This window comes from Equus caballus, chromosome 6 (genome assembly GCF_041296265.1).
Source record: "Equus caballus isolate H_3958 breed thoroughbred chromosome 6, TB-T2T, whole genome shotgun sequence".
In the NCBI taxonomy this organism is placed as follows: Eukaryota; Metazoa; Chordata; class Mammalia; order Perissodactyla; family Equidae; genus Equus; species Equus caballus.
In genome coordinates, this window is record NC_091689.1 from 8,550,797 (window position 1) to 8,577,900 (window position 27,104).

The 27,104-nt window shown below is 53.0% G+C and overlaps 2 protein-coding genes across 2 annotated transcripts; both read right to left on the reverse strand.

Annotated features, from left to right (window-relative positions):
• Positions 1–11,023: 11,023 nt before the first annotated feature.
• Positions 11,024–15,378, reverse strand: FEV (FEV transcription factor, ETS family member). The gene is made up of 3 exons (XM_023642202.2): positions 15,042–15,378; positions 14,251–14,325; positions 11,024–12,257 (listed from the first exon to the last, which is right to left on the reverse strand). Exons 1-3 carry the CDS (start codon positions 15,091–15,093, stop codon positions 11,671–11,673), a joined length of 714 nt encoding a protein of 237 aa, XP_023497970.2. The 5' UTR covers positions 15,094–15,378; the 3' UTR covers positions 11,024–11,670.
• Positions 15,379–19,934: 4,556 nt separating this feature from the next.
• On the reverse strand, positions 19,935–22,967 carry CRYBA2 (crystallin beta A2). Its single transcript, XM_005610616.4, has 4 exons — positions 22,679–22,967; positions 21,752–21,893; positions 20,496–20,638; positions 19,935–20,217 (listed from the first exon to the last, which is right to left on the reverse strand). Exons 1-4 carry the CDS (start codon positions 22,837–22,839, stop codon positions 20,070–20,072), a joined length of 594 nt encoding a protein of 197 aa, XP_005610673.2. The 5' UTR covers positions 22,840–22,967; the 3' UTR covers positions 19,935–20,069.
• Between the last annotated feature and the right edge of the window lie 4,137 nt (positions 22,968–27,104).

A 27,104-nucleotide genomic window follows, 5' to 3' on the forward strand; every position in this document is an offset into this window, starting at 1 on the left:
CATGCTGAAGCATGTATTGATATACAACCAAAGGCACACATTTTAACCCAGAAGCAGGTACATACGCATTTATACTGACAAAGGTTCATTCAGTCATAACATTTACACATCTCTGCTGCCCTCTTCCCTGTCCCCCTTCCTGGAGCAGAAGACATTCTGTCCTGAGAGCTGTGCTTGCCTGTCCCTGGAATACCTTGGTACTTAATGGGAAAGGAGAAATGCAAAAAATCGTAGACATGGGGGGGCGGGGGTTGTCATGGTAACTGCCTTGCCTGCCAGGCAGGGTGCCCAGCAACCAGAGCATCTGGTAGTGTCCACGGGGACATCCTGTGGCCTCTACCCACGGGGACTCTGCCTCAGGCACCAAGATGGGTATCTCTGGAAGATTTCTACAACAGAGGCTGCCAAAGCAGACCCTCCAACCACACCACCAAGACCAGGGACAGCTGGCAGCCAGTATGGGGGCCTGGCCTTCTTCATGTGGCCCACTTTAAGTGGCACTCCTGACCCCTTTATACATCATAAGCTACATTTGCCATGAGTGGCCTCAGGACAGCAGAGATTAACAGTTTAAGACCTTTCTTTAAGACCATCATCTTCCCTCTCAGCACCTTGCCACAGACCCTACAAGAATGTCATCTACGCCCACACAGGCTAGGTATACAAATGAATATAATGAAGGTATATAAATGAATATAAATGAAGGGTAGAAAAATAATTTTAGTCCAGTGTGATGAGAGATTGGGTACAAGATAGATAAACCACAGGGCATAGTTTCGTGATTCAAGTCCTTTGACCTTAGTTTAATATGTTGATGAGGTTTTTAGAGGCTGTCCCTCTGCCCTGGCAGCCTGGCTGGCTGACTTTTCGCTCCAGCCCTGCCTTCTTTTTTGCTCAGTATTCAGGTTTAACCTCTTAGTTTCTGGCTTAAAATTCCCCCAGTTCAGTTGAGGCTTTCATGGTTTTTTGTTTTTGTTTTTTTTTTCCTGGATCCTTCCCACTGTTTCTTCAGCAATTAGCTGCTCCTAAGTTCTCTTTCTACTTGGAGATATTACCCACAATAGTTACTCCCTCCTTTTAGGCTTTTCTCCCCATTTCTTCACACCCTTTGGTCACATTTTCCTGGGATTGTTATTTAGCTTCAAGCCCGGAAATCATAAAATTCGCCTCCGTGTGTGAGTTTTTATATGACAGCCTAAACGGAAGGAGGCGTGATGATAAACAATGTAAACAAGGAAAGAGGTGTTTCTTTACAACCCTTCTACATTTTATTCCTTTAAAAAAATAATTTACGTATTATCCCAGAAAAACATAGAATATCCAGAAAAGTCTAAGAAAGAAGAAGAATGATGGAGGGCTTGCCCTAACAGATATTACAATGTATTATACAGCAAATATAGCTATCATATATGGCACTGATACAGGAATAGACACCTCAATAGAATAGAAAGTCGAAAGGTGAGCTCTGGCATACATGGGAAATTACTATATGATGAAGGCACCATTTCAAATCCATCAGGAAAAGATGGATTAGTCAATAAATGGTTTGGTACAACTGGGTAGTCATTAATATGAAGGAAAAAGGTCAATCCTCCCTCATTTGTACCCCAAACTAAATTCTAAATTGATTTTAAAAATTAAAGAAAAAAGCTATAAAAGCCTTAGAAGAGGGGACAATTTGAAAGTATCTACTAAAAATTTAAATGCACATACCTTTCTACTCAGGAATTCCAGTTTCTAGTATTGACCCTAGATAAATACTTGAACATGTGCACAAAGAGAGCTGACAAAATTTTTTTATTTTATTATTGTTTGGAGAGAGATAAATTGGAATCAACCTAAGTATCCACTAGTAGGTTAGGTGTCAGATAAACTTCAAAACATCCAAATTACTAAATACTATAATATTCAGCTAAAAATAATGGATTGGACTGTATGTACTGACATAAAGGATCTCCAAAACATATAGTATCATGAAAAGTTATGTAATGGCACATACAACACCAAATCGCTTACGCAAAAGCAAAAGAAGTCAAATTAAACCATAATTTGTGTGTGTGTGTCTGTATGCACTGTGTATGGATTACAGAAGCTTGAGAAAGATACATATCACTCTTAATAAGTGACTTCTGGGAAGGAATCGGGGTTGATGTCCAGAGGACTTTCACCTTAGCTATGGAGTTTAACTTTTTACAAGAAAAATGTATTCGTATATTGTTTGCATAATTAGAAAACAGTAATTAACATATGACAACGGTCAAATATTAAATAAAAATACTTGAAGAAAATATGGGTTATTTATTATTATTGTCATTATTGCATCTTGGGTTGGGTACAAAACATCTTTTTAGAGATAGACCTTAAAGGAAAAGATTGATTCATCTGACCCCTTTTAAGCTTTGGGACGTTAGAGAAATAGAGAAAGAAAAAAAATAACTGCAAACAAGATCCAAAAACGAGTGACAAACTGAGAGAACGTATTTGCAACACAATGTATTTTTCAATAGGAAAATAACTAAAACTGTGAAGAGGTAATTCACACAAAAAATGTGAATAATCAATAAATACATAACAAGATACCTAACTTCACTATTGACCAAAGAAATTCAAGTCAAAACAGTAATGGGATATTGTATTTCTTATACTGAAAAAGATTATAAAAATAGAAAATTCCAACCACAGTAAAAACATGAGGGAAATGTGTACTTTCTTGCACTGTTTGTAGATATATATGTTAGCTCAGTCTTTTCGGTGAGCTACTTGGCTTTGGATCAAAAAAAAAAAAAAGGCAGCATGATCTTTGACCTAGGTACCACATTTCCAGAAATTTGTCCTAAGGAGATAAGTGGGAAAAGACCTGACACAAGGATGCATATCATAACATTGTTTATAATAATAAAAAAATTGGATACAACCTGAATGAACATCAGTAGGAGATTAAGTAAATTGTGATAAATCAATATTCATTAGGATACTGTGATCCATTAAAAAATGATGCATCAATCTATATTGACATGAAGAATGACAAAGTGAAAATAGTAGATTGAAAACAATATAATATGGTCCCAATTGTGTAAGAGGAAGAGAAACAGAGAGATCTTTAAATAGCTGTCCTCTTCTTGTCATTCAGATCTCAACTTAATAGCCACCTTTCTGATGAATTCATCTCAACCTGCCCTACAGTCACTCTCCAGGACAAACCTGATTTATTTTCTTCATAGCATTTGTCCCCACCTGATAATTTTTTTGTTACTTATTTATTTAGTATCCTCTCAATAAAAGGTCTGTCTTGTTCACTGCTAGATTCCTCACACCTAGCATAGTGCTGAGCACACAGTAGGCAGTCAATAGACATATATTGAATGAGTGTCTCTGTGCATGTGTGTATGCAGCAGTAGAAACTTTTAGGACATTTACTAAAATGTTAAAGGTTGCTCTCTCTAAGTGGTGGGATTTTAAATTACCAGCTTTACTCTCTTCTTAGTACTTTTCTGAGTTTTCTAGTTGGTTACAATGAATTATATTATTACCTAAAAAAGAAGAAAAATCATAAAGAAAAAAGAGACAGACAGACAGAAAGAAAGAATAAAACGAAGGAAGAAAGGAAGAGGGAAAAAGCAAGGGTGGACAGTGTGTGGAAGAGGAGAAAAACATCTACAACCCTGCCCCCTCCTCTCTCACACATCTCCAAAGTCTCTTCACTCCTTTCCCCTTCACTCTATGTTTCCAGATCCCTGGGGTTTAAGAATGTCCCTTCTGGACAAGGGAAGTTAGACCCCTATCTAGCCCAGCAAGCATGTGTGTGTACACACACAGCACATACACGGTGCATGCACACACACAAAGCATGAACACACACACATGTACTCACTCTTACAAGGATCCATCCAAGACCATTTAAAGGACACTTCTCTATCTTTTGTCATAGAAGACCCATTGTCCCTCATTCAAATAATAAAGCTAGGGGAAATTTTTCTCTTCACATTAACTTATTCATGTCCTTTCTTTAAACAAAGAGAACAAGTACAGTGCCTGGCATATTCCATGACTTGGCTATGGTGAATAATGCTGCGATGAACATAGGGGTGCATGGGACTTTTGGAATGGGGGCATATTTTTATTGCTGTTATACATAAATTATTCCCAATTCTTTTCCTTGTTTTTACAGAATTATGGAAGAACTATAAGTTTTTGTATGTTAATCTTGTATCTTACTCATTATACTAATTTCATTAGTTCTAATTGTTTTCCAGTTGAATCTCTTGGATTTTCCAGGTAGGCAGTCATATTGTCTGCAAACAATAGCATTTTAATATCTTCACTTCCAATATTTACATATAGCATGTATCTTTTCTTGTCTCATCGCTTTGACTAGGACCTCCAGTAGAATGTTCAGTGGTAGCAATGATGACAAGGTTAGAAGAGATAAAAAAGACATACTTGCCTTGTCTCTGACTTATGGGAATGCTTCTCACATTCACCAATTACTTTTTTGTCTTTTAAAACTGAATATTCTGTTTTATGTATGTCGCCATATAGTAAGGCATCTCAGATCATTTTTTGGAAGTTGATAAAACTTTAATCAAGATAATTATTACAATTGCCTGTTCTGTGTGGAACACCAGCTGAGCCATGTCGGCCTATGTGGTCCTGGGCATGTGCAATTTGAGGATAGACAACCAGGTGGCTGAATGTCTCTTTGGGACTCCTTTCTCCTCCTGACATTTGAAGGCAGTGTCATGTGATGTACAGAACAAAAGACTAGGAGTCAGAAGTTTGAGTTCCTGCGCTACCACTTACTAGCTATTGATCTAAGACAGCTATTCAACCTCTCTGAATTTCAGTTTTCTCATCTATCAGATAGAAACAAGGATCTCACATTTGCTGTATCTATATGATAGGAATGACAGTATTACTATTCTTGGGGTAACGACCATTGCTGTGGTAGTCAGCACTGTAATAAATATTAACAGAGGGATTAAGGGCCTGTCACAGAGTCCGGAACGGGGCCCTGGGTTGCTCTGCCCAGCTCTCCTGCAGCCCCTGCAGCAGCGGGGAGCCATGGAGGCCTGGGCCTCCTCTGAGCTTTCTGTGACCTGGGTGACATGTGTTTACTCCTCGCTGCTGGGCCTCGGCCCCAGTGGGACTCATGTGGCTCTCTCTGGAATGCCAGCCAGGGCACTTGCTTCAGGTGCTGGTGTACAGATAGCTATGCCAGCCTGGCCCAGCACAGCAGCATTTCTGAGTCTAGGCCTTTGGGCCAGCAGCCCAGGTCCCTCTTGGGACACCCCCCTCCAGGAATCCCCTGCTGCAGCATGGTTGGGGCCAGCAGGGAAGAACAAGTGAACCCCGCCTCCACAACTCAGCTGCTTTGTGACTGGTGTGCATCTTGGGACACTAGGCATGATGAACCCTCAAACTGTGAGGACATGGAAGTGCATGCACGCGTGTGTGCCAATGCCTATGCTAACATCCATGCTGCAACATATGGTGGAAATGCACTGAGATTTATAGGAAATCTGGGCCCTGCTATTTCCTCACTATGGGGCCTTGAACCTTTTTCTTTCCCTCATCTTTTTTATAGGAATTAGAGCGGCTGTTGTAAATATCAGGTGAAATCGCATGTATGGATGCGCTTTTTAAGCTGTGAAGCACAGTACACATATAAGGTGGTCCTGAGTCTGGCCCTTAGATGCATGGTCACAGTTGTGATCACTGCACAGATGTGTATGCAAGATGGACCCTAGAACTTGTCAGTTTGCCATTGTGTGTCAAATGTGGAAAACCAAGGGGAAAGAGTCGGGGGATTGATTGGGAAGACGATCACAGGAAAGAAGGGTGAGGCCCAGAGGGTACCATCAGAGCCTGGGACCCTTCCCCTCTTTTCCTATTCATCTCCCCATCTAGTGTAGATCTCTCCAGATTGCTCCATGCTGCAGTGTAAAAAAGGACAGAGCTGCCTGGAGCCTCCCTGACAACTTCCTGCTGTGTTGCTAAGCAACTTGGCCTCCTCTTCCAGAAAAAGGAACCCGGTGCTCAGGGTCTGGCCTTCCAGCCTCTTTTAGCTACTTCCTCCTCCCCCAACCTCAGGGAAAACTCAAGGAAGGAGCTTCTCTGACTCATGGAAGGAGAAGTGGGGTGCAGAGATGGAGGATTAGATCGGGAAGAGATGGTTTGAGCTTACAGGGCAGGTCTCTGTTCTGGGCTGGTCAATGCTGGAGGGAATGACAGTTATGGGGCAGCCCTCTGTGCTGGCTTCTCTAGGTACATGCTCTGCCCTTGCAGCAAACCAACAAGATGGATAAAATCAGCATCTCCATTTTACAGATGAGGATCAGAGAGGGTAAGTAGCCTTCTCAGTCCCACAGCGAATAAGCAGAAGTTGGATCTGAACCCATGTCCACGTGGGCTCCTTTTACTCCATAATGACATTTAAGATAAACGCAAAGGACACAGTTGGCCACGAGACTTAGAAAATGCATTTCTTGCTCTGTTATTTGTCTGGAACTCATGGTGAAAATTGGAATTGGGAACCTGTCTAAGGGTCAGCCTGGGGTTTGGGGATATAGTCCTGTCACTTAATCGGCTCATTCCTTCATGGGAGATGATGAGGGAATAAAGAGTGGGGAAGGGAGGGAAAGGTGGCCTGCCAGGATCTGGATTACATCTCTACACCTGCAGCACTGTGACCCCAAACACGTTATTTAACATTTTGTGCCTCAGTTTTCCTCATCAATAGAATGGGAATCATACTAGAACCAGCTCCAGAGGGTTGTAAAGATTAAATGAATGTAAATCTCTTTAAATAGTGCCTGGTACGTAAGTGTTCAATAAGTATCAGCCCTTATTATGAGTACTTCTAGGAGGCTTTAGCTTATAAAGTTCTTTCACATTCTTAGTCGTTAGGAGAACTCACTGCCTCTGAAATCAGACTGAGTTCAGATTCTGCTCTGCCCTTTATCACCATGTGACTTTAGACTTAATCCCTCTCTGCCTCAGTTTTCTCATCTATTAAATGGGGAAAATCATACTGTCTACTTCAGAGGAAGTTGTAAAGATTGAGTGATTTCAGTATTAGTTATGGCAATGTTAGTTGCTGTAACAAGAAACCACCAAATTTCACATAATAGTCCAACACATGATCATGGATGATTTCTCTCCATACGATGTTTTAGGGACCAGAATCCTTCCATATTTAGCTCTGCCATCTCTTAGGAACTAGTCCTCCTCTAAATCAAGGTAGCAGAAAGGGAATTAAGAGCATGAAGAAGGCACATCCACTTCTAAATGCTTGGCCTGGAAGCAACATGTCATTTCCATTCATATTCCATTGGCAGAGACAAGTCACAAGGCTCCCACCAACATGCAAGGAAGGCTGGGAAATTAGACCCCGGCTGGACGATCACTTCCCAGTGGCAACTCTACCATATGAAATGAGGAGCATGCCAGTTGTGGGGAGATCTACCATGTCTCCCACCTTGAGAGAAATAATATTAGGCTATTGTTTGGGTATTTTTAAGTGTGACAAGTGTGTTAAGTGCTATTGCTAATATTATTTTTATTTAATCCACACAATAGCCATGGGAAGTGAGCATTACTATTATCCACATTTTAGAGGTGAAGATGAAGTCTTCAAATGGTGTAGACGTTTTCCCAAAGTCGCACAGCTGGTGACTAGCTGAGATCCTATAATTCTAAATTCAGAACACTCTCTTGTTACCCTGTAAAGAAATGGAGGATGCCCTGAGTATAGAAGCCTGACCCTTGTGATGGTGGTTTTGGCGCCATAACCAGTCAAGAGGCTGGTTCTTGGTGAAGCTCACTAGGTGGGTCGAGGACAAGGTGTGGACTGGAGGTAGCCAGTCAAGTTTCTCCCCAGGGCACATAGATGGCATTTGATTAGGACTAAAGAGGGAAGGAGCAGGTGCTTGCTGTGTTTGGTGTTGTTTTTGTTTGTTGTCTAATAATAGAAAACACTGGTATGTGTACCAAGGTACTTATATAATCACTTAATCGGCCAACCCTATGAGGTAGATTCTGTTATTATCATATCCATTTTATAGATGGGGTAATTGAGGCACAAAGAAGGAAAGTAACTTGCTTGAAATCACACAGCTAGCAAGTGACAGAGGCAGCAATTGACTCCAGGAAGTTCAGATCAGAGCTCTTGCTCCTAGCCATCATGCTACATTGCCTTTTGTTTACAAAGAAAGAAGGAAATAGCAAACAGGATCCAGTGGAAGAGAATTCTCAGAAATAGAAAAAAATCCCAGTCAATGGGACATTGGGCCCCTTGCCTCTAGACATGAGACCCACCATCCCAAGACAGAGGAAAGTCAGGGAGAAATCCCAGTGACCAAACTGATGTAGGAACTGCCAGCAAAGTCAAAGGGCAGTCAGACCCCCAGCTCCTCCCCAGAGTACATCGATCTCCTCCAAGCTTGTAGGAACACAATTAGGAATAGGAAGGCTTGCAAGACAATGGAGCAACAAAACAGTCTGATTTGTTCTTTATCTGATGGGGCCCTAACTTAGGACGCTCGTATGATAAGCCGTCACTTTGTCCATTATAACTGAGCATCTTCTGCTATAATCAGTCAATCAGACAGCGTGCGCCTGAAATGGGTGCTTGGGGCAGAGGCTCTCCAGGAAGGCCCAGCAGGAGGGGATCTGGCGTGATGGTGAGGACTTGGGATTTGAGGTCACAGGCTGGGCCAGTCACTCAACTTCTCCAAGCCTCAATTTCCTCATCTGAAAATGGAGGTAGCCCATCCCTGGCAAGGCTGTGGCCAGGTCAGAGGAGATACCACACATAAAGCATTAGCATTAGGCAGTGCCTGGCACAGAGTCAGGTTCAATGAATGGTAATGCACACTTTTATTACCAGCAGGTCTATTTGATATGAATTATAAACTGGTTGAGGAACAAGCTGAAGTTAAGTGCATTTTAAAGGCACGTTGAAAGAAAGTTGAAGCCAGAAAAGCAAAGGGCTCTGAGAAAAGTGCATCACAGCAGCTCATTTTGATGTCTGTCTATGGTCACATGAGCTAATGTAGGAGAAAGTGCTCTGCAAGCCTCGGTGCCCTAGGTGGCATCATTGATCTGTGACTACGCATGTCTCAGGCAGTGTGGACATGGACGTCCCCAAGCCACATGCTGATCAGGCTTCTGATTCCATCTGCAAGTGAAGGCAAGTAGACCTTGGTCACAAGGAGCACATGTTCCTAGAGACGCAGTTTGTGTAATCCTGGCAGGGGCGGATGGGATTGGGGAGCGTGTGATTCTATAAACCCAGTGACCAAGGGCTGCTCAGGACTATGGAGAAAGCACTCAGAGCAGTGGGAAAGGGCGTGGGAGAGGAACCAGAAGACACAGGTCCTAGAATAAGCCTTGAGACGTTGGCCAAGTCTCTCAACATCTTGGGCCTTGGTTTAGTTATCCTCCAAGTGAATGAAGCAATTCTGCCCTGTCTTCCCCCTGACGTTGGAGGGGATCAATAAAACAATGGATGTGAAAGCATTTTGTAAACTCTGTCATGTAAGCATATGGCAGGGGGCGAGGGAGTGAGCCGTATTTTCACCAGTGACGTGAGTGAGGATAGAGAAAAGGCTCAGAACCTCAGGGAATGCAGGAGGGGCTGGACCCCGGATTGGGAGAGGGAAGCGACGGTGGGATCAATACCTTGGAGGGCCAAGGACCAAGGTGTTCAAGGTCAATGAGGATGGGCCTGGATCATCAGGAAGCTAAGTGTGGTAGAGTGTGGCTTCTTCAGGGCTTGGGTGGGGTAGAGTCAGCTAATGGAATCCCAGAAAAGAAAGAAGATTATCTGAAGGTCACATAGCAAGTTATTTGCCAAGCTGGGACCGGAACTCTGGTTTTCTGGTTCCCAGTCCTGTATTCTAGCTTCTCAAACTGGCTCTGTGTGCAGGAGAGAACAACTGCTTGCGGGGCCCAGGCATCCTCCTACCAGTCAGCGAGGAACCTTTGGTGCAGAAAGATCTGTGCCCCTGGGAGAGAACCAGCAGGACCACGGGGAGGGCGAGCACCCAGCTTGTCGAGTGTGCGGCTACCCCCTCAGTCACCTTTCCCGGCGTTCTTTCCGGCTAACGGAACGTGTGTAAGGCAGATTTCCTGCCAATAGACTTTGAAAGAGGCGCAGAGAGAGCATAAGGGCTGTGGTCCCTAAGGGCACAGTATTCAGAAGGGCCTCCAGGTGGTGAAGAAAAGGGCCGTGCCAGGGGAATGACCCACTTCCCGGACTTCCCGAGGGATACAAGGCCGGGCTTCCTCCTTTCTCCCTCCTCTCTGAAGGCAAAAGGAGGCCTGGAAGCGTCGAGGTCCTGTGGCCCTGGGTCGGGCGAGACCCCGGGGCTTCCACCAGTCAAAGCTTTCCCAGGCTTAGCGGCAAAACCTGGCCCTGGCTTACCCTCCTCTGACCAGCAGAGGGCGCGCGCCACCCGCGAGAGGAAGGTGCCGCAGGAAGGCTTGGCTGGGAGCAGCCGGCGCGGAAGTGGGGGTTCCCTCCTTCGGGAAACGAGGGGGCAGATGCAGAGAAAAGATAGCGATGGAGATGCTGGGGAAGGGGAGGGCGGTCTGTGAGAACGTCTCAAAGAGAGAAGAAAGGAGAGGGGAGGGGAGGCGGGGAAGAGGATGAAATGGAGTGACTGAGGAAAGGTTGAGATGGTGTGAAAAAGAGACAAGGTGGGATGGAGGTTAGGATGAGGTGAGGGGCAGGTGGAAGGATGATGAGATGGGGGGAGGTGGGATGCCGGTGCTGGGAGATGGAAGTGGGGATGGGGTGGGGTGAGGGGCGGGTGGAAGGCAAGGTGAGGCAGGATGGTGTCGCCTGAGTCCACCCACCAGGGCTCCTTGCTCCCCTCCAGCAGCACCCGAGCCCGCTTTGCCCTCATTCTCTCCAGCTTTTTCTTGGCAGGCCTTTTTGCTCAAGCCTGAGCTGGGCACCTCATTTCTTTCCCCCTTTTCAAAAAGGTTCTGGTGCAGCAAAGAACAGAGAGAGGAGGCAGCGGGGTGCTCGTGAGCTTTAATGGGTCTGGAAAGGAATAGGAACACATCTGGCTGGGCCGTCGTGCGAGAGGGTGGGGGCGAGAGGGTGGGGGCGGGAGGAAGGGGGCTGGAGGCTACCTACATGTGTCATGGGGGCCAGTGGCCCTTAACCAAGCCAGCTGAGGTGCCGGGGAGAAGAAAGGGGACTGGGCAGGCCTCCACCATACCGGGATGGGGCAGCTCCGTGGGAGAGAGAAAAAATGAGAAAAGGTTTGGAATTCAAAAAAGTGGTGTCAAAATGGAGGGGGCTTCCAGGAGCCAGGCCAAAGTACAGGCGGAGGGGAGAAAAAGACAGGGCAGGTCCGGGACCCCCCTTCAGGGAGCTGGGGCCGAGAAGCAGATGGAGGTTAAAGAATAGGGTGGGGGGAGGCCACAGTCACTCACCCCCTCGCCTCCGGGGCTTAGGGGGTGACGCGGAGGAAATCCAGTGTTAAGGAAGATGGAATAGGCTTCTGGTCCCTCCCTTGGGGCTGGGCGCGGCGGGTGGAGTAAATCTGAGGTCAGAGGAACAGTGAGGGAGGCTCCGGGCGCCCTCCCCGGGACGGGGATGGGTTTGGACGACGCCCTGGCGTCTGGGGGAAGCCGCCCGGCACCCGGCCGCCCCGCCTAGTGGTAATGGCCCCCCAAGTGCGAGGCGGCGGCCACCGCGCCGAAGGGCCCGGGAGGGGGCTGCAAGCCGGGGCTGGGGTAGAGAGCAGCGGTGGCGGCGGCGGTGGCGGCGGGGCCCGGGCCCGGCCAGTAGGAGAAGCCGGCGGGCGCGACGCCGGCCGAGGCGGCCATGAGGTTGAGTTTGGAGAGGCCGGGGAAGGGCAGCGGGGCGAGGCCGGCCGGCAGCTTGTAGAGCGCACCGTCCTGGGCGGCAGCGGCGGCGGCGGCGGCGGCGGCGGCGGCGTGGGCGTGCGCGGGGGGCGGCTGGCAGGCCTGCGCCAGGCCCTGGAAGTCGAAGCGGTAGGCGTAGCGCTTGCCGTGCACCTTGCTCATGATGTTCTTATCGTAGTAGTAGCGCAGCGCGCGGCTCAGCTTGTCGTAGTTCATGTTGGGCTTGCTCTTGCGCTCGCCCCAGCGCCGCGCCACCTCGTCTGGGTCCGTGAGCTTGAACTCGCCGTGGCCGCCCTCCCACGCGATGCAGCCGGCGTTCGCGCGGTCCGCCAGCAGCTCCAGCAGAAACTGCCACAGCTGGATCTGCCCGCTGCCTGTGGGGAGGGGGGCGGTCAGCCACAGGCGGGATGAGGGGAGGCTGGAGGTGGGGAAAGAGGTGAGGTGGGAGACCCACCCAGCCCGGCGGCGGGAACCACAGGCGGGGGAGGGAAAGCACGCATCCAGGAGTGTAGCTGGGCGCACCTGGGGCGGCTGGCCAAGGCAAAGCTGTCTCTAGCCGTTACTGCGCTTTTGTACAATGGAAACACGGCTCCCATTTAGGAGGACACAACCCCACAGTTGCTTGGCTTTGTGAGACTTGTGGGCAGAGGGCGAAGCATTGCCTCCTCTGCCCGGCGGCAGCGGAGCACCAAAGCGCACGGCTCTCAGGGATGAGCAAGAGCTGGATATCAGCCCCTATTGCCACCGCGGCTGAGCGCCCTTATTCAGCACAGAGCCTGCACAACCCCACAGGGCAGCCTGGGCAGGCGGTTGGACCGCCACATGCCGCTGGACCACATCCAGAGGTCCAGAGGAAAGAGGCAGGCATGCAGCAGGACCCCCAAAGGCATACAGCGGGACAGGCCCGCCTGAGGTGGAGAAGATGTAGTGACTGGCTTCTTTGCTGCACCACGTCAGACAGGGATGGGGACAGTGCCCCCCATGTGGAAGAGGAAGGGCAGCTTCTGAAGGCTCCCCACCTCTGCCACTGTCTGGTGCGCAGGGCACTGCGCTGGCGCTACTTGGGTTCGTTCTATTTTTTCGGAACAGGCGGGATTTCCAGCGCAGGAAAGTGTCATGCGTCCCTGGGGCGATGCACAGCTCTGAGCAGAGGAGATGAGATGGGGAAACGGCCGTGCTTGGCTCCCTGCCTCCTCCCATCTTGGGCTGATCTCCAGGTTCTTCTGCCCCATCTGGATTTCGGGGTTGCTGGAGGCGGCAAGGAGGTTTTCCTGGATATGCCGCTGGTGAGAGAGTGGGACACCCCAGAACTCCCGCTTCCCTGTCTTAGAGCCTCAATCAGACAAGTGGAGAAAAATCTTGATACAATTACCCACCCACTCCCTACTCTCTTTTAGAATAAAATGGTTTTTCCTCGAAGCTGTCTGATCATTGCTTCAAATCCGCCCTGGTGAACCTCTTTTCCTTTTTCACTCAGAACCCAGATGCTGCCCTCCACCATAATGGCAACCCCAATCCTTCCACACCAGCCCAGCGAGGAGCTGCCCGGCGGCAGGTTGGGAGCATTGAGTTTTAGGGTCAGAAGCAAGGGAAGGTTTGGGTAAAAATGTGCAGCTGGCACCGACTGGGAGCGACATCAGAGGCTTGGAGACCCATTCCTGTGGGGCCTCGTGGTCCCTTTTGGATAAAGCAGTTGATGACCTTGTTTTTACTGCTGCCATAACTTGGTGAGATCTAGGGTGCCGGCCGGGTATGGGGCTCTGGGGAGGCTTTGCTTGAAAGGCCAGCCAGGCTCCGTCACCAGCAAGGCAAAGCCAAGGGTAATTTAGCAACACTGAGAGCACCGGCGGTGAACCTGGGAAGCCACTGCAGTAGCTTGGCCAGCAGACTTGGCCCACAGAGCCCAGAGGGTGTGGGCCAGTGGGGCAGGAAGCTGCTGGCCCCGGAGCTAGTGGTGACAGTGCTTGGAGTGGCCAGGGAATAATTATCCAGGTCCCCTTTCTTGACGGTGCCACAACCTTGCACTCCTGCTGCCAGCAGAGAAAGGAAGCCAGGCATCTCAGCCCCGGCCCCACAGCGGGGAAAACCATTTGCACCCGAAAAGGGCCGCAGCAATGATCCTCTCCATCCGCCCAGGCCTGCAAGTCCAGCCCTGGGATTCAGAAGATGCAGGAGCCAAAGGCCAGGTGAATGTCCCTCCCGGCCAGTCTCCCAAGAATCATGCCCTACCCGCCGCTTCCCAGAGCCGGGGTGCACATCGCTTCCACCCTCTGTCCGGGCGGTGGTGGTGCCCGTCATTTTGGGGTGGGTGCCCTGGCCCCCTGTCCACTGTCCTCGCCCCCACCCCTAGTCCTCGGGCCAGCTCACCTTTTTGTACCGCGGGGCTCAGCGGCCCCCACCCGGGGCTCTTCCCTTCCTTGAAGAGACCATCTCCGACGGGATCTGTGACGGCAGGGGAAAACAGTCAGGCGGACCCGGGCGGAGAAGGGCCCCCAGCCAAGGCTCGACGCGGGTGCCTTGGTCCCCGAGCGTGAGGCTGGGAGCCCGAGCCGCCCAGCTCCTCCTCTTGGAGCCTGGGCCGGGCGCGCGCCGCGCGGAGCCCCTCCATAACGCCTAAGTCAGGAAACGCGTCCAGGAAAAAGGAAATCCGCTTTCCGAACGGGCCGGCGTGAGCCTTATAAAGCCGAGCCGGTATTGCGCCAGCCGAGCGGGAGCGCGCGGAGCCCATCGGAGAGGAGACGATAGGAGGGTGCCTGGAGGGCTGGGCCGGTGGGAACACTCGGAACACGGAGGTGAGGAGCCACGAGGGCGCAGGGGCGACGCCCGGCGGACCACAGCCTCCCAACGTTGCAGGCGCACTGAATGCCCTGCCACTCAGAACACCCCTGCTCCCCTACCACGCTCTTTTGGCCCCTCAGCCGGCGCTCTCGGCCTCCCAATCTGCTCACTTCGAGTCCTCCAGACCCCACACTAAAACCCCAAAGCTCTCCCTCTGCCTTTAAGGTCCCTTAATGCCCTAAACTGCTCAGTCTTCCCAGCAATTCGAGTCTCTGGACCGCACCTCCTTTCCTTAGACCCCAACATCCCCTTCCCACGCCTGAGCCCAGACTTCCCGCCCAGGGTCCTGCTGCCTCCAGCCCCCGGCTGGTCCCTGGTACCTGGCAGGTACATGTTGATCAGCAGGGGCTGGGAGGCGCCGCTCTGTCTCATCGCAGCCAGGGACTGGGCGGTGGGAGGTGGGGGCGGGGGGGTGATGAGAGAGGGGGGACGCGTCAGGCTTTGCGCTCCGGGGCACCGATCCCCGCCCCAGGCGACTGCGGGTGACAGGGAGAAGAAGACGGCGCCGGTCCGGTAGGGCCTGGCGGGAGGGGGCAGCCCGGGTGTGGCGGGGGATGGAGGGGGTCCTGAAGCGATGCTCCCAGCGACCGTGCTGCTTGGAACCCTCCGGCCCCCAGCGCGGGCAGGGGCCGCAATTTCCGTTTTAATTAAAGCGCTGCCGCCTCGGCCCCCCGGACCCCGCCCCAGTCCCTCTTATCGCCCCATCGCAATAAAGTCTCCGACGAGCAGCGCAGCAGCCAAGCGCACCCGGCAGCCCCCCGCGCCCCGCAGCCCGGGAGACGCGCGGGGGATGGGCCTGGGCCTCGCTCTCTGATACCGGTCGGGAGTGCGTTTCTTTTCCGCCTTCCTGACTCTCAGCAAACAGCGACCGGGCGGGGTACCCGGCCCCACCTCAGACCCCCGGGGCTACAGCCCCCTCCTTCCCGCCCCTTCTCGCTCCCCTCACCGCTCTGCTCTCCTCCCCCTTCTCCCCCCACCTCCACCCGGGTTCCCGTCTCCAGGCTGCGTTATCTGCATCTTCACTTTTAAATTTCCGCTTCCCTCCCTCTCGCCCGTCTCTGCTCTCCGGCCGGGCAGCCGTTGCTCCCTTTATCTCCGCCCGGCCTCGCTTTCTCCCTCCTTCTCTCCCACTCTCCGCTTTTCCCTGGAGACACGATCTCCTTCCCTGTCTCCCCACAACTTCTAGTGGGTTGCCCCTCTTTTCCTTTCTAGATCTCTGCTTCTTCCATCCAGTCTCAGCTATTCCGACGTCCTCTCCTGTCTCCTCTCTCCTCTGTTCTACTTGGCTTCTTCCCTTCCTTTTCTCATTCCTTTGTTCCCCACTAATTTGTGGCATATTCCTTTCCACTCCCCCCGCCCCACCCAGGCCCCGCATCTATTGCTCTCCTTCTTTCCCCATCCCCTGTCATCCCAGCCTACTACCCACCATCACAACTTCCCACCCTGAGTGTCCTTTAACCAGGCTGCAATTGGCACCTTGCTCCAGCAGGAGTAGAAGGGTTAAAACACAAATGTGTACTGTCCAAAGCCCCCAACCCAGGGAGAGTGGAGGCTGAAATCCACTCTGAAAAAGGGGCAAAGATGCTGACTGTGTTATTAGCAATAACACAGTGGTTCCCAGGTGGCCTGGAGTCTCTGGGTACCTGTAGGGCTTCCTGGTTCTGGAGAGGCCGGCTAAGGAGGGATGCTAGCTGAAGATGAGGCTCTGAGCCTGCAGCCCACCTGCAACCATGCAGCACCAGGTGGCTACTGTCAGAATTGGTCATTTCAAGGCCTTTCTGTCCCACTGCTTCAGCCCAGGAGGTGAGGAGGCCTGGGACTCCAGGCACACGCATTGGAGTGGGCAGGTTTCCTGTACGACCCTGGTCCTGGGGGGGGCCTGACTGAAGATGTTTGGAAAGTCCAACTGTGGGCCTTCTGCAGGGCCCAGGTTCATTCCTTACTTGCTGTAACTACTGGAGAGTTTGTCCTTGCTGGTGAAGCCAAGGAGGAGTGTAGGAGGCAGGGTCTAGGGGGAAATAGGGGATCCCAGGACCCCAGAAGATCCTAAAGGGACAGGGATGCAGGCTTCAAGATGACATGGAATCTGGTGGGAGCAAAGATAAGAGGTTAGGATGCTCCCTGGGGACCAAACTCAGGGTTTCCCATGAGGGGAGGTCCCTGAGGGTGGGGCCAAGGTTCCAATCCCTCTCCTTTGTGCCTTCTTATCGCTTTCCCAGACAGAAAAAGAGGAGCACAATGTAAGAGCTGTGAGCATGGGGAGGCAGCGAGGTGCACCCACTTAATGCTCTCAGTGGAAGGCTGATGCAGAAGAAGGGAGAGGCGCTCAGAGTGCGGAATCCATCCAACATCCCAGCTCTGAACAGGTGAAGGATCAACAGCTCTGTGCCCCCACCTTCCTGAGGACTCAGGTGCTGAAGGGGTGGGTGGGTTCCAGGAAGAGTTTGTGGTGGGGGTGAGGAGTGTCCCCTCAACCCTATCTGGATCTTGGCTGTGCCAGAAATGAGACGACCTCCTCCATGCCCTTTGGCTTTTGGCTGAGTGCAGCCAACGGGAGAGTCCCGGGCAGCTTTGCCTCCATCCTCCCCCTACCTGGGTGGATGCAAGTCCTATAGGGTCCTGCAGACCATCAGCCTGCCAGGAATAGGAAGAGGATGGGAAGGTGAAAATACCAGGCCCAGCCTGGCGTCTGTGTCTCCACTCCTTAGTCACCAGGGTGGGGAGTAGAATCCAACTTCCTAGACTGGAAAAACCTAGAAGGTTCATGCTGGCAAAAGCTGCAGTAAATATGAGCTCCCTCAACCCCTCTGTTGTACAGGTGGGGACACTGAGACCTTGAGATGGGGAGTCCCTGTTCAGGGTCACACTGCCAGCTCCTGAAGTCAACTTGCTGACTCTTCTAGGCAGCCACGGATCCTTCTGGAGGGAGGGCAGCTCAGCCAAACACAGCAGACACCACGTTTCTCTTTGCCCATTGCCCACCCGCCAGAGCAGGCAGTGGGGAGATGGGCTGCTGGACTCGGAGGTTAGTTTTTCTTGGTTCTGGGTTCAACTCCGGCACCCCCATTTCCTAGTTGTGTGACCTTGGGAGAAGTTACATAACTTCTGTACATTATCTTTTCATCTATAAAATTGGGATTATGGTACCTACCATACAGAATTATAAGCCTTACATAAGGCGTTCTGAGTGCTCAGACAAGGCTCTGTGCCTTTAGCTATTGCTACTATTATCCCCCAAAGGGACAGTTAGGAGTCTGTGAGCAGGCAGGAACCCCAGACGCCTCTGGAGCCCACAATGGTTTGGGGCTCTGCTGAGGCCTGAGGCTTTTAGCCACAGCTTGGGTCAGCCTCCACTTAACAGCCTGGATTTGGGGTCAGGAGCCCCATGTTCAAGTCCTGGCTTTGTCACAAATTAAGTGTATGACCTCATCAAGGCTTCTCCTTCTCAGAGGAGCCCCAGTTTCTTCATTGACGAAAGGGCTGAAGTATGAAGATGTTAGGGAGATCAAATGCAACAGGGGCCATGGGCTCTCAAACCCATCCAGGTATAGAATAGAATTCACTTCCCACCTAGAGCTCTGTCCCTTGGTCCCCCAACCCAACCTCGGGATCCATGGGAAGAGGCTGGGGAAGGAGGGCCCTAGGTTGACAGCCCCAGTGCTTTTCCATGACACCATGAGCATTTTCAGGGGTTTCTCGTTGAATCCTCACAACAATCCTGTGAGATAGACAAGGCAGGGATCAGTAGCCCCAGTTTACAAGTGAGGGAATTGAGGCTCAGGGTGCTGTGTGATTGGGTCCCAGGTTCTCTGACTTCTGATCCAGGGCTCTTCCCAAGGGAGCAGCTGCCTGACTTTGCACAACTGGGCCCCTGGGGACTGTCCAGGTCCAAGTCCAACTGTTCTCCAACATGGTCCTGCCTCCCCTGTGCTGGGGCGATGATCTGGGCCATCTCTCCCCAATGATAGGTCCACTGGGGGCTTGAAAACATAAACATCCCTGAGGGACAGGATGAAGGGACCCCCAGGGCCTTGGAAGCCATGCCTATGTAGGAATGAGGGTATCATTAACTGGGCCAAAGAAAGAACTGGGAAGAAACTACACTGGTGCCAGGGGCTCTGTTGGCTGTTACCACTCAGCCCTGCCATGGCTGTGGGCTTCTGCCACCTGCCCCAGAACGCAGGCTCACTGTGGTCAGTGGCTGAGTGGTAACTCTCCAGCTCACTAATCCTCTGAAGACTAGGGAAGGAGAGGAAGACTGAAGAGGAGGTTGTTTTGAACAGCTGAGAGGAGGGGTATGAAAATGCTTTGCAAAAGCTGGAGCTCGAGACTGTGTAAAGGATTGTTATAGTTCAGCCAAAAGGTCTGGAGCCTTGGCTCAGAGACAGGAAAGGTACTGGTCTTCCCCCTCAGAGGGCCCTGGGAGGCAGAGGGACCTTGCACTAATTCCTCCTCTCACACCATTGCTCCTCTTCAAGGCAGAAATTCTATAAAGCTGGGAAAGGGGCACAGACTTCCCAGGGCTGGATAGAGAACCAGGGGGAAGATAAAGGCTGGAAATGCCCTGGGGGTGAGAGAGGAACCCAGGAGAGCTCCTGCATAGAGTTAAGAAGGCTCTGCCCAGCTGTGCCTGGCCCTGGGGGGGGGGGGGAGGGTGGGTGCAGAGTTTGCAGTTCAGCTATAAGCCTGCTGTGTGGCTGTGTGCACCCCAACTAGAGGATGGCAAAGCTGCCATCTGGGCTGGCAGTACCCCTGCCCCAAGCTGATGGGCTTTTACCAAGGAGAGGGCTGAAACTGGTTCTATTTAACAGGATCCTGGAGACATTTTTCTCTCTTTTTCTTTTTCGTAATTTTTTTTTTTTTTTTAGGAAGATCAGCCCTGAGCTAACATCTGCTGCCAATCCTCCTCCTCTTGCTGAGGAAGACTGGCCCTGAGCTAAGATCCGTGCCCAACTTCCTCTATTTTATATGTGGGATGGCTGCCACAGCATGGCTTGATGAGCGAGGTGTAGGTCCGTTCCCAGGATCCCAACCAGTGAACCCCACACCGCCAAAGTGGAGTGCACGAACCTAACTGCTACACCATCCACAAGACAGCCCGATCTCTGAGATTCTTACCAGCAGTTTCCTCTGAGCTCCATCAGAGACTAACTACGTACATCCTAAGCCAGTTTATGCTCCATAGTCAAAGGTCCTGGAGCCTGAGGGGAGGATCAGATTGGCAGGGAGGGACCCTCAGAAGTATGAGGATAGAGATCACAAAGCAAGACACCAAGCAGGCAAGAGGGGCAGGCAGATTCAGGAGCCTTTATTGAGGGTCCTCTGGGGAGGTGCTGGGGCCGCGGAACTTAGTGCTGGACTCTCCGAATGGACTGCAACTGCCCGGTGTGGGCCTGAGTGCCGAATTCGCTGTAGGTACGGAATTCCCCACTGCGCCGGTCCCGCTCCAATACATACTGGTAGCCCCGGTAGCCTGGGTACTGGTAGGCCACCCACCTAAGCCAGTGAAGGCACAGGGTGGTAAGTAGGCTCTGCCCCACTCCCACCTTTGTTCTCCATTAGTAGTTCTCTTTTCTCAGCTCCCCCCTCTGCCCCAAACCACTGCTTCAGTTTTCCCCATGTGGATCTCTCCATGCCCTGCCCACTGCTCCAGGTCTTCCAAATCTCTCTTTAACATGTCTCTTAGCACCCCCATGACCTTTCCCCTCCGTCCTCCCTGGTCCCCATTTCCTTCTTGCTCTTCTCATTTCCCTTCTTCCAGCCCCAGGACTCACGCTCCAGAGCTGACTTTGATGGAACCCACATCCTTGCTGGCCCAGCCCATGGAGGGCAGGGATGGGTAGTCATCTGTGAGTTCAAACTTGGAACCCTGGAAGTTGTCCGCCTCAAACAGTGTCACGCGGCTGTCACCATGGTTCTGAGGCATAGGCAGGTGGGGATGGACAGATCAGGCCCTCCAAAGAGATGTTGATACATTCTCAGCCCCACTCCCCAAATCCCACTGCCCCACTCCAGCTGTGCAGACATTTAAGCTCCAAAAGCACTCTCGGGGTTCACTCCTTCAGCTCCATCAGTCTGGGGAGTTGAAATGCTCAGAGGTCCCCAGCCTGGTCCCTGGCTTTTGGTTGGAGGGGTGAGAGTCGGGGATTCCCAGAGATCCTTCCAAGGTCAGGGCTAGAGGGTATCTGGTAACATGGACCTGTTTTGCAGGAGGAAGATTCGAGGTCCTGAGAGAAATCTGGTCCATTCACCAAGGCAGTTTCTCTAAGGGCCTCATTGACGACCCACTCCCCTGCCCCGCACCCTGGGCACAGCCTCTCACAGGGTAGGGCCTAGCCAAGGGATGCTGGATGGCAGAGTCAGAACAGATGGGTCAGGTCATCAGTATTGGTTGGGTCCAGGCTTCCATAGTTCTAGGGCCTTCCCCCTGCAGGGCTCCTGGAGGGAATGGAGAAGCTGGGCCCAGTCAGCACCTACTCTCTGGACTCTGCTCCCTAGGCCCATGCCTCACCAGTACGGTATCCAAGCCAGCACAAATGGGAAGTGAGGTCCTCCCCTCCAGTGTATTTGATTCATTACCAGTCGTTTCCCCACCACACACACACACAATGACTGACCCTCTTCTCATCTTCATGTTAACCCTTGTGACCTGGGACAAGTCACTTTGCCCCTCTGAGCCCCATTTCCACACCTGTGTATGGGGCTACCAGCAGCCACCCCGACCTCACAGGGCTGTGTGATGACAGTGGCGCTCGCTCATGCGTGTGGACAACTGGACGTGAGGAACAGATGGTGCTCAGGCCTGGCGTGGTCTTGGCGCTGACCGTGGTGCTGATTCCCCGCGCCTGGCTCACGCCCACATTCCACACTTTCCGAGACCCTTCTGGTTCTGGGAAGTAATGCCATTACCACCCATCTAGGAATTGTGTCTACACAGTGGGTGAACGGCCTCCCCCGGGGCGCCATGGCTGGGCCAGGGTCTGGAGCTAAGAGCTGGGAGGCAGAGGGGGAGGAGGAGGGCTGTGCTCACCGCGCAGAGCACTGGCCGGAAAGACAGCAGCTGGTCGCTGTGGTGGCCGCCGCTGCCACTCCAGGCGCTCCAGCGAGGATAGTCGCCTTTCTCCAGAATGAACTGCTGTCCCTGGAAGTCTGGGTACTCAAAGGCCACCCAACTGGGGAAAGACAAGGGGCCCTGGGGAGGCATCTGCTTCAGCCTCATTCCTTCCTCTCTCTCCCCCTTGCTTGCTGTGATTGGAAAAACTGAGAAATTGGTCTTTTTCTCCAACGCCAGGCCCCTCCCTTGATGTACCCACTGCATGACAATCAAGCTCCTCCAGAGGCTAAAGACCCTAAACTGGCTGCTATCCGGAGTTTGAGGGGCCGAGGCTTCCAGCTCAGGGCCCCCAGGTTGGATAGAATTTCTCAAGTAATGAAGATCATCCCACTAAGCGCTCCTACCTCAAGGATTTAGGTGCCTGCAAAGGCACATGCAGCAGCCTTCTAGCCTGCAGTAGCAACTTGCAATGGCTCGGCGGCCTCAGCTCTCCCGAGGGCCCTGGGCTCTAGGAGACCAGGATGGGAGAACGGAAGGGACTTGGCTTCTTTTGTTAAACGAGGCGCAGAGCTATCTAATTTTGCACAGAGAAAAACTTGGGGAGGACAAAACTACACTGGGAACCCCTTCGGAGTTCAGGCTGGCTCCACAGGGGACTCGCAAAGGATCGCCCCTCATCTTTATCTCTTTAGCTCACATGAGGATACATTCTTTCCCATGATTTGTCTTGCGGCGTCTGGGGACTTCGGGGGAGACCAAGGGCTTTTCCGTGTTGGTGGCTCTCTCACAGGGCTTACACTCTGGGGAACGGAGAGCTGGGAGCTGAGGTCCCAGGCTAGGAGCTTGGGCCAGGGGAGCTCGGCACCCCCCAACCAGCCCAGCTTCGCTGGGGCGATCACTCACGCGCCGCTTTCGACCTTGACTGAGCGCACCCTGCGCAGGCCTCCGCGCTCGCCGATGTTCGCGCAGTCACTCAGCAGCCGGCAGCGGCGGCCCTGGAAGTCCTCCTCGTCCCAGAGCGTGAGGCAGGCGGGCGCGGGGCCCGGCGCGGGGGCGCTGCTCATGCCGCTGCTGGCGAGAAAGACCGGACGAAGTGCTCAGCGTCTAGCGAGCCCCCTCGCCGGCCCAGGCCCGCCCAACGCGGGTCGGGGGTAAAGAACGCTGGACCCGGGCAGGCTTGGACTTGGGCTGCTAGAGGCTCCCCTTCATCTCACCCTCCTCCGCCCCGAAAAGACCCCTCCCAAGCACTGCGTATTCACCAGGTGGGTGAGCGCGGTACAGAAGGAAAATGGAGAGGCTGCGCGCGGGCCAGGCGTGCGGGCCTTTATACCAGGCCTCGCCCCTCTCCCCGCACCCTCTTCCGCTGGGGTGGGGGGAGCTGAGTCAGCGGGCTGGCTGCGGTCAGCTCTGGTGTCCCCTGGGGAGCCAGAGGCCTTTCCCGCAGCCGCCGATCTGGCCCCAGCCCTCGGGGATTACAATGGAAAGTGCTGAGGCACACGTCCCACGCCTGCCGCAGCCAAGGCTGACTCCGCTTTTTCTCTTTTAGGGGCCTGACCCAGGAAAGGCGCACCCGACCTCGGGACAGAAAGCGCTCTCCCTGGCCCAGACCCTCAGGGACGGAGGTACCAGGTCACTCTGGGGCCTAAGACAGCGCATTCCCAGCTCGAGGCGCGCAAGTTCTTTCCAGCGTCTAAACACCTCTCCTTCAGCCCTAGGTCGGTCGAGGGGGAGACGCTAGAGCGGAGGTAGACAAGGCTCTTCGCAGGCCACTTTCCTCAAGCCCCTCAGTCCTCTTCTCCTGGAGGATCGGTCCATCGCAGCCCCGTTCCTCACAAGTTTGAGTTCCCAGACCCTGCGCTGCGCTCCCGGAGTTTCCGTCGTGGAGGGGCCGGGAGGAAGCGAGGACCAGGACTTCCCGCAAGGCGGCGCTGAGCGCAGGAAACCTGAACCGCCCCAGGCAGAGCGCGGGTTTACAAATCGTTTAGGAATAATAGTAACAAAGGGAGTGGCTCCCCACCGTGGCGAGGGAGACCATTTCAACCCGAGCGCGGCCGGGCCGGAACGCGGCGCTGCCAACCGCCAGACAGAGCTCCAGGGTCTGGGGGCCTCGGTCCCGACGTCTGCTGAGAGCCGGCGGCTGATTACTGAGCGCCTTGAAGTTCAGGCCAGGCGCTCTGCTCAGAGCTTCTACGTGCGTGCGCTCGGCTCATTCTCGCCCCCAGCCGATGAGGCAGGCGCCGCAACTGCCTTACATTTCACAGATGCGGCGACCCAGAAGCGTTCCGGAACGTTGGCGAGGAGGTGTCACAGCTGAGAAGTGGCCCAACTGAGATGTGAACCTGGGCTTCTGTTTTGACTGAAGGTCCTAGGCTCCTGTTCCCAATCCCAGTGCTGGGTGTTGGGGCGGGGGGGGGGGGGGGGGGGGGGGGAGGGGGAAGGGGGGGGAGAGGGGGAGGGAGAGAAGGAGGGGGAAAGGCTTGAGGCTCCCAGGCAAGCTCCAAGGAGGACATTTCCTCATAACGTGCAGAATTTTCCAGACACAACAGCCTTTGGCAAAAGTGTGAGTTTTCCTTAATGGAAAAGGTATTCCTGGCAGAAGCGGAAGGGGCGAATGAGAAGGGAATTAATATTTTGTTGTTCCCATGAGCCAGATGCTTTCCTTATACACTCAACAACAGTCTAGTGAGGTAGGTTTGGGTATACAGATGTGGAAAGTGAGGCTCAAGGAGGTGCAGGGCCCTGTCCAAATTCACATAGCTAGCCAGTGTTGGAAAAAGATTAGAACTTAGACCTTTGACTCCAAAGTTAGTGCTCTAGTCACCCAACCTCCTGTGAGTAAAAGGACTCCCAGACCGCAGGCAGCACTCCAGCTCCTGGAAGTCTAGCCATGCCGGCTGGCCTTCCATCCTTTCCCCCAAATACTGACCTTGCTCCCACCTCAGAGTCTTTGCATTTGCTCTTCCCGTTTCCTGGAGTGTCTCAGTCACATCTTGGCACAGCTGGCTCCTTTATTACCTCCTGGGTGACCCTGTTCCTGGCATTTACCATCCATGATATCACCTTGCTTTCTTTATATTGTTTATCACTCTATAAAGTTCTTTTTCACCTTTTGTTTATGGGTGTTTAAGGGTGTACTGAGTGTCTTTCTTTATACCAGAGCGTCAGCTCTGTTTAAGGGGAGAGGGGCTGTGTCAGCCTTGTTCTCAATCTTTATCCTCAAACCTCACACAGGGCACATTGGACACATCGTAGGCACTCAATGAAACTTGAATGAGTGAGTGAACCGCACGTGGTGAGGTGGAGCTCCATGTCCCTGTGCAGGAAAGATAGAGGAAATTCTCCGATGAGACTGAGGAAATTCTCCAATGAGAGGGGTGACGGTTTGCCCATCCTACCAACCTCCCCACCCCTGGATTCTGGGATGCTGAGAACAGGCACTGGGGGCAGCCAGAGCCTCCATTGGGTCTCTTTTTTCACCGGTGAGGAATTGCTGTTGAGGATCATGACGTGTGTGAAGGTGAAGGCCAAAAGTATGGGGCCCTAGAACGTGGGGAGTAAAGCCCAAGTTAGGAGGGTTTGAGTCAGAGCAGGGACAACCAGGTTTGACTGGGGATGGGGTCAGAACCATGCCCACTCCCCTGACTCCCTACCCTAGCGGGGGTTTGGACATCCACAAGTAGGATATAATTTCCCCTAAACCACAGGGGGAAATACAAACTATGGAGGGAGGCAAAAGCCAGTCCTCGACTCTTCGCGTCCTGGTCCTTGGCCTTGGTCTCACAAGTCGGGGCTGCGGCAGCGGAGTGGGAGGTGAGGAGCCAAATCTCTCCTTCCCTCCCCTCTCCCTTCCTCCCCCATCTCTCTCCGGCAGTTCTGGATTCGGCCACCAGTGGGCGCTGGCGGGCCGCGCTGGGTGGAAAGCGGCGCGGTGGGGCTGCGTGGGAGGGGGAGTTGGTGGGAGGCTGAGATCTGGAGGGGCGGCGGGCGCGGGTGCGGAGTGCGTCAGGCTGTGCGTCTGCGCTGGTCCATGACGCGGACGCTGGGTGTTCGTCCCGCGGGTGCAGGGGCTTGTCAGAAGCGGGACACTGTGTTTGTGGGAGCTGGGGCTGGGGGTCCGGGCCGGTGCTCCACCTGGGAGGGCAGCTTCCAGTCCAGGTGTTGGTCAGAGGACCGTAATCCGCAGGAGGGGAGTGTGTGTGTGTGTGTGTGTGTTCTAAGGCTGGGGGGAAGTGGGGAGGTAGGACAGCCGAGATCCAAATTAGGAGGAGTCCGGCTTGGATTTGGGATGGAGACCCTGAGTGTGAGAAGGGCCTCTTCTAGCCCTAAATTCTGATTTTGGCTCTGCACTAAGTAGCTGTGTGGCACTAGCCAGCCTCTCCCCTCCTCTGCACCTCAGCTTCCTCATCAGGACAATGGTGTGTGGGTCATACCGCCCCCGCAGTCTTGCCATGGCTTATAGTTCTGGCTGTCTTCCACCAGCTCTCTCAGAAATGGGCACACTCACCAACACAGACAACAGCCACTTGCCCAGAAGACCTCTAGACCTCTCTCAGAGTCCCCCACCCCCAAACCCCTCCCTGGCTCTGCGCCCCTGAGTCACCAAGAAAGGGAAGAAGGAGCCACTGAGGAAAGGGGCAGGGAAGGGGCTGTCAGGAAGCCTCCTGGTGTGCCAGAATGAGACCCTGGGATCCCTGTCCTTTCTCTGTACTATGGGCCCCCTCCCAGCCTCCTTTCTCCACCAGGCTGGTCCAGCTCCAGCCTCCCACCCTCCCTCTACCAAACCCCCTTCCAGCCCCCTCCTACCCTCAGCAGCTGGTCCTGTTTGTTTTCCCAGATCAGTTGGCTCTGAGCTTCCTGAAGGAAGGATGCACAGGTGGTTTTGTTTGCCAGCTCAGCGCCCTCACCCCTACCTGCTCCACATTCACAGCCTCGGCCCTTGGGCGTGGAGCGGGGAGTTAGGTAGAGGTAGACACACACAGCATCCCCAGATCCACAGCTCCAAGAGACCTCAAGATCCCCTAGGAGTCTCATCCCCTCAGAGAATGCCCCCTCCCTAGACCTCATCGAGTCCTTTGTCTCATATAGGGACCTCTGGTTTCACAGAGAAATCCTCAGGAACCGCCCAGTGATTCTACCAAAATGCCCACCCCATAGGGCACCCTAAGATCCCCCAGAGAAACCCTCAGACTCAGTCCTGTTCCTTTAGATCCCACTCAGACCCCTATCCCATATGGAGGACATGCGGATCCCCAGGTCTCCACGTCAGGCAAGGGACCTGAGAATCCCCAGAGAAATGACCTCTCCCTTAGATGGAGCCCCAGCCCACGAA

What these genes read in the sequence shown, in the direction of transcription:
- FEV (XM_023642202.2), bottom strand. Translation starts at nt 15,093, where the DNA reads ATGAGACAGAGCGGCGCCTCCCAGCCCCTGCTGATCAACATGTACCTG. An exon ending in GATCAACATGTACCTGCCAG is followed by an intron (nt 14,326 to 15,041) that starts GTACCAGGGACC and finishes CTGCCGTCACAG; the next exon opens with ATCCCGTCGGAGATGGTCTC. An exon ending in GAGCCCCGCGGTACAAAAAG is followed by an intron (nt 12,258 to 14,250) that starts GTGAGCTGGCCC and finishes CCCTCCCCACAG; the next exon opens with GCAGCGGGCAGATCCAGCTG.
- CRYBA2 (XM_005610616.4), bottom strand. Translation starts at nt 22,839, where the DNA reads ATGAGCAGCGCCCCCGCGCCGGGCCCCGCGCCCGCCTGCCTCACGCTC. An exon ending in GTCAAGGTCGAAAGCGGCGC is followed by an intron (nt 21,894 to 22,678) that starts GTGAGTGATCGC and finishes GTCTTTCCCCAG; the next exon opens with TTGGGTGGCCTTTGAGTACC. An exon ending in ATCAAAGTCAGCTCTGGAGC is followed by an intron (nt 20,218 to 20,495) that starts GTGAGTCCTGGG and finishes TCACTGGCTTAG; the next exon opens with GTGGGTGGCCTACCAGTACC.